General features: G+C 48.4%; 1 protein-coding gene across 1 annotated transcript in view; it reads left to right on the top strand.

Annotated features, from left to right (window-relative positions):
• LOC126188410 (protein amnionless) overlaps positions 1-12,734 on the top strand; it is a 150,280-nt gene that overhangs the window by 111,359 nt on the left and 26,187 nt on the right. The window contains exon 7 of the mRNA XM_049930013.1: positions 8,822-8,984. Coding sequence (XP_049785970.1) covers positions 8,822-8,984 — 163 coding nt within the window. The remainder of the gene's footprint in view (positions 1-8,821; positions 8,985-12,734) is intronic.

Consider the following 12,734-nt stretch of genomic DNA (forward strand, 5'->3'; position numbering starts at 1 on the left):
TCTTGGATATTGGCACTGCGACGGAGTCCTAACTGGTCCCACCTACGTTCTGTCGGGGACAGAACTAGCGATCTCGCTGTCCGCTGGAGTACCTTAACAACCAACAGACAATTCATAGAGGTACGTTCCTTGTGTGGCCTAGCATTGTCCAGTGGAAAAACCGAATCATGGCACTGGCGCACTATAGGTAACATGAGAGGACTCAGGATATCCGTGACGTACGGTTGTGGCGTCATCATTCCCTCAGTCACCACCAGCAATGACCTAAACTCAAGTGTCCCCACATCGTGTTGTAACTGCGACCGGGACGGTCGTGGGGTAGCAATGACGGAAAGCGCGGCGGGACCCGCGAACAACAACACAACGGGAGAGGACGGACACGGCCAACGAAGGACAGAACGAATACAACAAGATCGAACAACGTAGTCACAAGGAAACAAACACGTCCACTCGAACACAGAACAAGGAAGTAAACTGTCTAACGTGAGGCGAGGTGTCAAACGACGTACGCGTGATTAGACTGGCTGGCTGAGCTTTTTTTTCCTTTATTGTTATTTTTATACCTGTACAATCAGGTAGGCTGGCAGCGGCATGCTACGCCGCTCTTCAGCCTTAGAGTTGACAATGATATAACACAGAAAGAAGATCCAGAATAAACATAGTGACGGGCAAAAAATAGTGGACACAGAAATACAAAAAACACGGAGCCGTTCACACTCGAAGATAACGATACTGAAAACATGTTGACACGGCGCACATAACACTGACGAATTCGACGGCACAGGTGAATGTATGAGCGTGACGGCGGACACTAAAAAACACAAAATGACGGCACACACACACGAAACTGATGGCGATGATCTCCGGCGCGCAAATGTCCACATAGTGTGTACGAGTCCGGGGACCTGCCAAGAGGGGAAGAAGGGGGAGTGGGAGGGAGAGGGGTGGGCAAGGATGCCAATGGCGGAGGAGACGGTAGTAGGAATGGAGGAAGGGCTGGAGGGGAAGCCCAGGGGAGGCGTGTGGAGAAAGAGAGGAGGGAGGGAAAGGGGAGAGAAGGGAGAGAGGGTGCCCAAAGGAAAACAAACACAGGAAGAGGGAGGGAGGATCAAAGTTGGTAGGAGGGGTAGATGAAGGGGAGGAGAGCATCATCAGGGAGGGGGAGCTGGCGGAAGCCACTTTGGGAGAGAGTGTGGAGAGTGGAGAGATGGAGAGCAGGTGGGACATGGAAGTACAGGCGTGGCAGCGGACGGGGGCGGGAGAGGATGGGAGAGACCAGCGGGTGAGGAGGATCGAGTTTGCGGGAGGTGTAGAGGATTCGTATCCGTTCGAGGAAAAGGAGGAGGTGGGGGAAGGGAATTAGGTCGTACAGGATCCGCGTGGGGGAGGGGAGACGGATGCGATAGGTGAGGTGAAGAGCATGGCGTTCCAGGATTTGAAGGGATTTGTAAAAGGTAGAGGGAGGGGAGATCCAGGCAGTGTGGGCGTAGGAAAGGATAGGGCGAATGAGGGATTTATAGGTATGGAGGATGGTAGAGGGGTCCAGACCCCAAGTTCGGCTGCAGAGGAGTTTGAGGAGACTGAGGCGGGAGCGTGCCTTGGCTTGGATCATCCGGAGGTGGGGGGTCCAGGAGAGGTGACAGTCAAGGGTGACACCAAAGTACTTAAGGATGGGGGTGAGGGCGATAGGACGGCCATAGATGGTGATGTAGAAATCGAGGAGGCGGAAGGAAGGAGTGGATTTGCCTACTATGATCGCCTGGGATTTGGCAGGATTGACCTTAAGCAACCACTGGTTGCACCAAGCGGTGAACCGGTCAAGATGGGATTGGAGAAGGTGTTGGGAGCGCTGCAGGGTGGGGGCAAGGGCAAGGAAGGCAGTGTCATCGGCATCTTATGGGTGAAGGCGGCGGCATGTCCGCCATATACAAGAAGTATAGAAGAGGGGAGAGGACGGAACCCTGGGGCACACTGGTGGAGGGGGAAAAGGTGTAGGAATCCATGTTGTGGATGGTGACGTAGGAAGGACAGTGGGAAGGAAAGCAGCCGATCAGACGGACGTAGTTAATAGGAAGGGCGAAGGTTTAGAGCTTGAAGAGGAGACCGGAATGCCACACTTGGTCATAGGCTCGTTTGAGGTCAAGGAAGAGGAAGATAGCGGAACGACGGGAATTAAGCTGTTGAGAGAGGAGATGAGTGATGTGAAGGAGAAGGTCATCGGAAGAGAAGGACGGCCGAAAGCCACACCAGGTAACGGGAAGGAGGCGGTGCTGGCGGAGATGCTGGTGGATGTGTCGAGTGAGGATGGATTCCAGGGCCTTGCTGAAGACCAAGGTAAGGCTGATGGGATGGTAGGAGGAGACAGCGGATAGCGGTTTACCGGGTTTAAGGAACATCAGTATACGGGAGGTTTTCCACAGGTCGGGGTAGTAGCTGGTGGACAGGACTACATTGTAGAGCCTGGCCAGGGTGGAGAGTAAAGAAGCAGGAGCTTCACGAAGGGTCAATGTGGGAGAGGAAGTCAAAAGAAATAGGGGTGTTAGGGTGGACATAGATGGTGGCACAGGTAATGGTAAGGCCAGGAAAGAAGAGACTAAGTATCAGGTGTTCGGTGGGGTCGGGGAGGAGAGGTTGGAGCCGAACTGGGTTTGGTAGTGGAGACCAATGGCAACTCCACCACGCACTATCGGGAAGGGATTATCGAAGTGGTGAAGGAGGCAGGGCGAAGTGTGGAGGGTGTGGTGGGGCTGAAGAAAGGTTTCATTGAGGAGGAAGGCATCCACGCGGTGGGTGGCAAGGGTGTGCATGAAGAGGTTCTTGTTGGTGGGAAGGGAACGGATGTTGTTGAACAGGATACGGTGCTGTCGTGCCATGACAGGGATTTAGATGAGGGTGTCGAGACAGGAGAAGGTGAAATGAGTGGGGTTGTGGGAGTAGGTGGCATACATTTTTAGGTGAAAGACGGAACAGGTGGCGAGGGATATCTGTTGGAGGGTATGAGGGTGCTGGAAAGGGTGGACATTTTGCAGTACAATGGTGAGGAACCTGAAGATGTCCTCAGCGGTGGGAGGGGGACGAAGGGAATTGCCATGAGGGGTGGGGGCGTCCAGATGGCGGACAGGGACAGTGAGTTCAGGAGTGGTCGGAGGGGGTCAGGCCTTACATTTTTGGGAGTAGGTGGGATGCGGGAGATTGCAGGTATTACAGGAGGGAGGGGACTGAAGGTTAGGGCACTGCCAGAGGAAATGCGCTTGCTTACAATGTGGGCAGGTGGGGGCCTCGTGGCACTCAGCTGTTGTGTTTGCATTGTAGCGCAGACACCTCTGGCAGCGGAGGGATTGAGGAGGGGAACGGAAGGGGTCGACCTTGTATCTCTGGTGGAAGAGGAGGGCACCCTCCTTCAGAAGGCGGTCAATGGAGGAGGCGTCCTCTGAGAAAACCCGCATAAGGCGGGTGGGGCCGGCGGAGTTAAAGATGCAGCGGACCACCCGCATCTCCAGCGAGGGATGCGCCTTGAGCTCTGCCAACACCTCCTCCTCCCTGATCGTCAGACTAAGCCGAGTGATCACAGTGGTGAGGGTCAGCGGGCGATGCGGGGGTTGGGGTTGGTGGGTAGGAGACGGGGAAGGAGCAGAGGTGAGGGAGGCGTTAGGGCCAAAACGGGTAATGGGGATGTGGGAGAGGAGATGAGAACTGAGTCTCTTCTGGGAGTGAGGAGGGAGATGGGGGCTCCAGGAAAATGTTGGTGGAGAAGGAGTGAGAGGTTCCAGGCCTCGAGGAGGGAAGGATCGGGATGAGAGAGGAGGTATTTGTAGGAAGAGGGAGGGGAGGAGGAGGAGGGGGCGGAGGGAGCAGGGCCAGGCGGGGAGACATCCATGGCATCCTGGGGGGGAGGAAGGAGGATGGGGCAGGGCCTTTTTGGGAGCGGAGGAGGTGGTGGTGCCACTAGGGCGTTTAAGGGCGGCGGAAGGGTGAGTGGTGACATGAGGGACGGGAGCTACAGGGAGGTGGCAGGAAGTGGCAGGTCCCAGCGTGGACGCAGTAGTCTGCGCCGGAGACGGCGACGGTGAAGGTGACGGCGACGGCGACGGCGATGGCGGTGATGGCGAAGGCGATGGGGAGAGCTGGGCATGGCCAGTGGCCCGTCGGGCCACCACCCTAGCTGGAGCTGCAGTGACAGTGACAACGTTCGACTAGCGGGCCAAATGGAGACCCACAATGAGGTCACTTTTCAAACTTTGTCAGGTGCTGACAACACATACATGAGTACGTGGCTCCAATGTGTCTTCCTCTGAGATCACGCCACATCTGACGCTCTTCAAGGCCCTGACGTACCCTACCAACCTCGGTAACAACACTAAGCACGACCAACACTAATGGACTCCAGTGATCATTCCATCTGTTATAGAGTACTGTAACTCTTATCATTTACAAGAAAGGCAGAAAATGATTTAACAATTACTAAAGATATGTAGATAATATTGTATTGTTGCAGCTAGGATCTAATGACGAAACTGATCTGTTAGCTCTTATGATGAACGAACTTTATCCTGACATTCACTTCACCGTAGAACATCAGCAAAATATGCCCATTCATTTTCTTTATTTATACACTGCTAAAGTCAAAATAAATCATTCGTTTTGAATTTATCGCAAACATACAACAACTGATGTCATTATTTCTCAGAACTCTTGCCATCCACAATAGCAAAACAAAGCATTTTTCCAAGAAATGATAAGCAGCTGACTTAAATTAGACCTTAATAATTCAGAAACTATAAAGAACTGAATATATTGCGTCAAATTGCCTCCCAGAACTACTATAATTTTTCCGTAGCAGTTTTGATAAGATATGTAATTATGTAATTCTAAACTTGAGGTTCTTCAAAATCGAGGCAACATAGTTAGTGACGATGGAGTACGCAAGGTAAAATTCATCTCGTTTCCCTTTTACGGGAAAGTTTCTTATAAACTCAGTGCATTGTTTCGCAGTGTTAATGTTAGAATAGTCTTCGAAACCGGTAACACACTAGTTCAGGTCGTACCCAACGTTAATACTGAAAACAACAAATTTGCAACTGAAGACATTTATGAAACCTGCGGCACTGATCCGTAACGCCTTTTATATTGGCCAAACAGGCAGAAACTTTAGAACTAGATTCAAAAAGGATACAGAAGTAGGGAGGAAAAATGCGGAAGGCAAATCTACCTTCGTTTCACACTTAATTTCAAAACGAGACAATGTCACTAATATTGCCAATAACCTCACGATTTCCCATAAAATGGGAAAAGCTACAGATATGTACATTTTTGAGGAAATTGAAATCTACAATCACGTGTACCGCAATAAGAACGATATTCTTAATGAACAAAAAAGCCTAAAACATTGTTTTCTGAATACCTTTCAGACTGTTTGCACAGTAGGCCCATTTCTTGTACACAACAGACCATGCACGCACAGTTCCTTATGGCCACATGTTGTATCAACATTATGTCTGTATACAGAGATATCCTCTGCTGTTTCCATTTGTTTACTATCGTTAGTTTCCAAATGGAGGTTTCGTTCATCATAGCGTCTCTGAGCATCATCTGTTGTGCTTTCTCTTTTCGTAATAATATTTTTACACGTCTTTTCATTATGCATCCTTGATCCTCGCCAGTATTTTAAATTTCAGTTCGTTTTGTATTTTGTTTAACTTTTAAGGCATTATGTCAGTTTTTATCTCATTACTTGCTTCTGCCTGCTTGCCTACCTGTGCCCTTCTGGCCCTGCTAGTAACTTTCGTCTCCCCTATTTACGTGCGATCTCCTTGCACGCCTCAGCCGTCTTCCTCAGTCCTCTGAGGACGCCTGACATATGTTGATTTCCTCTATAACTATCGTGTTTTTATGGTGTTTGCTACAAGTAGTTTTTGACATTATTTAGTTTACATGACATATATTCATTTTAATAGTAGACGAGTTCACACTACGTTAGTTTTTAATTTTTTTTATGATGTGTATGGACGAGTTCTTTTGAAAATTTATGTATTTTATTTGTTGTTGATGCTTATTGCTACATTCTTCAAAAAAATGGCTCTGAGCACTATGGGACTTAACTTCTGAGGACATCAGTCCTCTAAAACTTAGAACTACTTAAACCTAACTAACCTAAGGACATCACACACATCCATGCCCGAGGCAGGATTCGAACCTGCGACCGTAGCGGTCGCGCGGTTCCAGACTGTAGCGCCTAGAATCGCTCGGCCACCACGGCCGGCCGCTACATTCTTCGCCATTTGACTGATTCTAATGTACTTTGTTGTTTGATACTACGTAGATACCACTAATAATTACCTCAGGCACCGAAACTCGTCGTGGTTTAAAATTAAAATAAAAGTGCAAAAGCTGCTGACATTTTCTTCAAAATTATTAACCCAGTTGCGGAATCATCACCAAGATGTTCCACATGCTGGTCACGGAAAGTAATCATTTACATACTAGCCGACTGAGTGCATGTATACAAAGTGAGATTGACATCTGGCCATGTGTTCTGGGTGCTTAAAAAAGTAGATATAATTCTTATAATTATTTATTTATACTTGGTGTAATGGTTATAAGCGCAGACATTTTTATGGGTGACTGAGAACAGTATAATGAACAAAATTACATTAGTATTTACAGTACTGGCCATTTAAACAGCTACACCAAGAAGAAATGCAGATGATAAACGGGTATTCATTGCACAAATATATTATACTAGAACTGACATGTGATTACATTTCCACGCCATTTGGGTGCAAAGATCCTGAGAAATCAGTACCCAGAACAACCACCTCTGGCCGTAATAACGGCCTTGATACGCCTGGGCATTGAGTCAAACAGAGCTTGGATGGCGTGTACAGGTACAGCTACTCATGCAGCTTCAACACGATACGATAGTTCATCAAGAGTAGTGACTGGCGTATTGTGACGAGCCACTTGCTCGGCCACCATTGACCAGACGTTATCAGTTGGTGAGATATCTGGAGAATGTGCCGGCCAGGGTAGAAGTCGAACATTTTCTGTATCCAGAAAGTCCCGTACAGGACCTGCAACATGCGGTTGTGTATTATCCTGCTGAAATGTATGGTTTCGCAGGCATCGAATTAAGGGTAGAGCCACGGGTCGTAACAGATCTGAAATGTAACGCCCACTGTTCAAATTGCCGTCAGTGCGAACAAGAGGTGACCGAGATGTGTGATCAAAGGCACCCCATACCGTCACGCCGGGTGATACGCCAGTATGGCGATGACGAATATAAGCTTCCAATGCGCGTTCACCGCGATGTCGCCAAACACGGAGGCGACCATCATAATGCTGTAAACAGAACTTGGATTCATCCGAAAAAATGACACTTTGCCACTCGTGCATCCAGGTTCGTCGTTGTGTACACCATCGCAGGTGCTCCTGTCTGTGATGCAGCGTCAAACGTAACCGCAGACATGGTCTCCGAGCTCATAGTTCATGCTGCTGCAAACGTCGTCGAACTGTTCGTGCAGACGGTTGTTGTCTTGCAAACGTCCCCATCTGTTGACTCAAGGATCGAGACGTGGCTGCACGATCCGTTACAGCCATGCGGATAAGATGCCTGTCATCTCGGCTGCTAGTAATACGAGGCCGTTGGGATCCAGCACGGCGTTCCGTATTACCCTCCTGAACCCACCGATTCAATATTCGGCTAACAGTCATTGGATCTCGACCAACGCGAGCAGCAATGTCGCGATACGATAAACCGCAATCGCGATAGGCTACAATCGACCTTTATCAATGTCGGAAACGTGATGGTACGCATGTCTCCTCCTTACACGAGGCATCACAACAACGTTTCACCAGGCAACGCCGGTCAACTGCTGTTTGTTTATGAGAAATCGGTTGGAAAGTTTCCTCATGTCAGCACGTTGTAGGTGTCGCCACCGGCGCCAACCTTTTGTGAATGCTCTGAAAAGCTAATCATTTGCATATCACAGCATCTTCTTCCTGTCGGTTAAATTTCGCGTCTGTAGCACGTCATCTCCGTGGTGTAGCAATTTTAATGGCCAGTGTTGAACCTCGTTTGCGGACGAGTAAGTGCAGCTTTTATTAGGAGTAGCATGTTTTTAGATTGGCTAGTACTTCCAAGTACATATGGCAAGTGCAAACCATTAATATTTATTTTCCATGGGGCAGCATGTCAGATTCTGAAGTGTGGACGTATGGAAGCAAAACGGGTAGCCTACACTGAGAGGTTAGTCCATGTAGTGGTGCAGTTACAACCATGCAAAAAATATCAGGTAGCAAAAGTATGTGCCGTGCTTGTGATAAGACTGTCCAATAGAGAGGAAAAACAACCACACCGATGTGTGTACATATTAAGGTATCGAATATAAAATATTTGAACTTAAAGTTGTCCTTTGTGATGGAATTTATGGAACACATTGTGTGAATGAAGTAGACGCGTTATTTCACCTTATATTGTGCACACAAGTGCTGTCACCATCAAACCCAGTGTGTAAGTACATACCTGTTTTATAATATACAGGTATTCCGAATATTTAATGCCAAACTTATTATTGTGAACATGGCGTGTTCTCTGAACGTGGTAGACCGGAGGGCAATGGTTCACATACATGCCTTTCACTATTTTCATAATGATACCTCATTTGAGTGACTACGCTTCTTACTGCTTTCTTCGTGGGTACACTTTCTTGCCCAAACAAAAGTTCATTTTGGTACCTCATCAGCTAGGGATGAGGCCTTTATGAGCGCCTATCCCTCAGTACGTCTGCGACGAGCTGTTTGAGGAGGACTCACGCTGTTGCAGGTCTCTGCAAGGTGACGGGCGGCCATTCGTGTTCGCTCGCTTCGAGAACACGGACCAGGAGGATAGCCACGTGTCTGTGGTGGCACCGCCGCCCCCAGAGAAGGCCTTCGACAACCCCATGTACGGCAAGGGCGCCGCCGGCGGGGACACTGCAGTGTCGCAGGTATTTCGTGGCCAAGATATCGATTTACAAGATTGTGCAATAACACGGTGAGGATTATACAGCTACGCACCATATAGCAAACATTAGATTTTAAACAGGCAAAGGTAAAGAAGACTTTACAATGGACCATTTGTAAGTCGTGGATAAAATTACATAACGAAGCAACGAGTATGCATGACCACTTTGTCATAGTTTCTAAGAAAGCTTTTGACTTGGATACACCAAAATCTGTACTAACAGCATTTGAGAAATACTGAACTGATGAGGCCTACGATAACATACTAAATTATATCCACATTTGAGCTGCATTTTCTATTTGAATCCATCAGGATAGTAAAAAATTCAAAACTGAAAATGATTCAGCAAAGGAGACCTCATATCACGAGGACTATTCTCAGCATTATTACAAGAAATAAAACGAAAAAGGAATGCATCTGGTGTACCATATACCATCTTACGGTTCCTGATGGTATTGAGTGATTTGCCTGTAGCGCAGATAATTTCTGGAATAAATTTCTAACAAATCAGGTTTGACAGTAGACTTCAAACAGGAAAAAGATAAAAATAATTATGGTGAGGGCTTTAGTGGGGTTGGGTTCGGACTGGGGGTTGTGCAGATGTGGATTTACTTTGGCAAACAATATTTATTAAACCTAAAATACCTTCCTCGGCAATTAACAAAACAGCAAGTTGACAAACTGAATTTTAGTATGTGGCCCAGTCGTAGTTCCTGAAGCATGGGCGACAGATTAATACTATAAACGAATAAGAATTTCTTTAGCACAGTGATGAAACAGTTTCAAATTAACACCGCCCCAATAATATTAAATTGTGTGGCAACAACAAGAACTCAGACAGTTCTCAATATTCGCCCTTTAGGCAAAAAAAAAGAAAAAATGAAATAATTACGAAATGAAAACAACTTCCATATAGAACCACTTCAAAAAACAGTAGATCAGAAAAACAGCCCTCAGATTTAATTGGGATTACATACATTAAGACTTGAAAACCCGCCAGGTTAGCCGAGAGCGGTAGTGCGCTGCTTCCTGTACTCGGGTAGGCGCGCTGGCTCCAGATCGAATCCGCCCGGCGGATTACCGATGTCGGCTGGTGTGTCGGCCAGCCTGGATGTGGTTTTTAGGCGGTTTTCCGCGTCTCACTAGGTGAATACCGGGCTGGTCCCCACGTTCCGCCTCAGGTACACGACTCGCAGGCATCTGAACATGTTCGCACTATCCCATGGATTACACTAGACGCAGACAGGTGGGTTACACTAATTCTGTCCTGGGAGGTACGGGGTGGCGGCAGGAAGGGCATCCGCCCACCCCTTCAAAGCTAACCTTGCCAAATCCGTTCCTAACCCTGCCGCAACCGCGGGACAAGGCACCAGCAAAAGAAAGAAAGACATATGTTAAGGCTTGAACTAGATCTACCAACCACGATCTTCACCGCTGCCACTATTAGCAACACAACTGAATATTATCTAGGCAAAGTTCACAATTACAATTCTCTGTACAACAGCATATAGAATTCTGGTTACACTCACAGCATAATGACAGACGGGTAAACAAAACTCTCTTTTCGAGGAAACAACCGTACACCTAGTGCGCAAGCAAGCACAGTAAGCTCAAAACACCACACTGAGCACACGGCCCTGTCATGTGGAACGTGACTGGGAAATCGTTACACTCAGTGTACACTGCTTGTACCCTTCACTGTACATAAACACCGCGTGAATGAACTCAACCGACCAATATTCGACTGTCGGTCACCAAAGCACACTGTCAATGTTCCTCTTGCAATACGAAAAGCCCCTGTCTGCTTATCTTCTGGAATCGCCGTCCTCTCACCCGGGAAGGACACCAACCGCCCCCCTGGCCCGTTGAATCCACACTCTGCGGCCGAGTCCCACGTCAATGATTAGGGGAGTGTGCTCCCTGCCGCCGTTGGATAAGCAGCTGCAGCAGCAAGTCGTATACTCCTAGCTCACTCATTTGTTACATAGTTTAATTCTTAATTTCTTTGCGTGTTTTTGGTACTTGCATTGTTTAATTCATAAATTTCGGGCGTATTATAGTATTTGAGAGTTGTAGCATCGCGTTTTAGTACCTGAATAGTGTAAATTCGCGTAGTCGTCTGTCATCTGTTTTAGTTTTGAACGGCCAGTGTCGGTTGGTCACAGTTAGTGTGCTCCCTGCCGCCGTTGGGTAAGCAGCTGCAGCAGCAAGTCGTATACTCCTAGCTCACTCATTTGTTACATAGTTTAATTCTTAATTTCTTTGCGTGTTTTTGGTACTTGTATTGTTTAATTCATAAATTTCTGGCGTATTATAGTATTTGAGAGTTGTAGCATCGCGTTTTTGTACTCGAATAGTGTTAAATCGCGTAGTCTCCTTCCGCCGCCGAGCAGTGTGTCAGCAGTGCACAAGTGGCAGCATTACTGCATTTACTAGGCAATCTTGTATTTTAATAACCGTTTAAATTTTGTGTCGTTTTGTTTGCGCTCTCTGTAGATTAGTTCAGACGTTCTTTGCACAACAGTTTTTAGCTTGGATAGGGACTGCAACTGCTGTGTTCGGATGCAGGCTGAGTTGGCATCCCTTCGCTCCCAGCTTCAGGCAGTGTTGGCTTCGGTCACACAGCTTGAGGCTGTTGCCAATGGGCATCACTGTGGGGGTCCGGATGGGGGTTTGTCGGGGACGGCCAGCTCGTCCCACGCATCCCCCGATCGGACTACGACTGTGGTTGCCCGGGATACTGCCCGCATTGAGGCTGATCCCTCACCTGTGGTAGAGTGGGAGGTCGTCTCAAGGTGTGGCAGGGGGCGAAAGACATTCCGGAGGGCTGAACGGAAGGCCTCTCCAGTTTGTCTGACGAACCGGTTTCAGGCTCTGTCTCAGGCTGATACTGATCTTCGGCCTGACATGGCTGCTTGTCCTGTTCCAGAGGTTGCCCCTCAGTCTGCAAGATCCGGGCAGTCGCAGAGGGTGGGCTTACTGGTAGTTGGGAGCTCCAACGTCAGGCGCGTAATGGGGCCCCTTAGGGATATGGCAGCAAGGGAGGGGAAGAAAACCAAAGTGCACTCCGTGTGCATACCGGGGGGAGTCATTCCAGATGTGGAAAGGGTCCTTCCGGATGCCGTGAAGGGTACAGGGTGCACCCATCTGCAGGTGGTCGCTCATGTCGGCACCAATGATGTGTGTCGCTATGGATCGGAGGAAATCCTCTCTGGCTTCCGGCGGCTATCTGATTTGGTGAAGACTGCCAGTCTCGCTAGCGGGATGAAAGCAGAGCTCACCATCTGCAGCATCGTCGACAGGACTGACTGCGGACCTTTGGTACAGAGCCGAGTGGAGGGTCTGAATCAGAGGCTGAGACGGTTCTGCGACCATGTGGGCTGCAGACTCCTCGACTTGCGCCATAGGGTGGTGGGGTTTCGGGTTCCGCTGGATAGGTCAGGAGTCCACTACACGCAACAAGCGGCTACACGGGTAGCAGGGGTTGTGTGGCGTGGGCTGGGCGGTTTTTTAGGTTAGATGGCCTCGGGCAAGTGCAGAAAGGGCAACAGCCTCAACGGGTGCGGGGCAAAGTCAGGACATGCGGGGACCAAGCAGCAATCGGTATTGTAATTGTAAACTGTCGAAGCTGCGTTGGTAAAGTACCGGAACATCAAGCGCTGATAGAAAGCACCGAAGCTGAAATCGTTATAGGTACAGAAAGCTGGCTGAAGCCAGAGATAAATTCTGCCGA

The sequence above is a fragment of the Schistocerca cancellata genome, chromosome 5 (genome assembly GCF_023864275.1).
Source record: "Schistocerca cancellata isolate TAMUIC-IGC-003103 chromosome 5, iqSchCanc2.1, whole genome shotgun sequence".
NCBI lineage: Eukaryota > Metazoa > Arthropoda > Insecta > Orthoptera > Acrididae > Schistocerca > Schistocerca cancellata.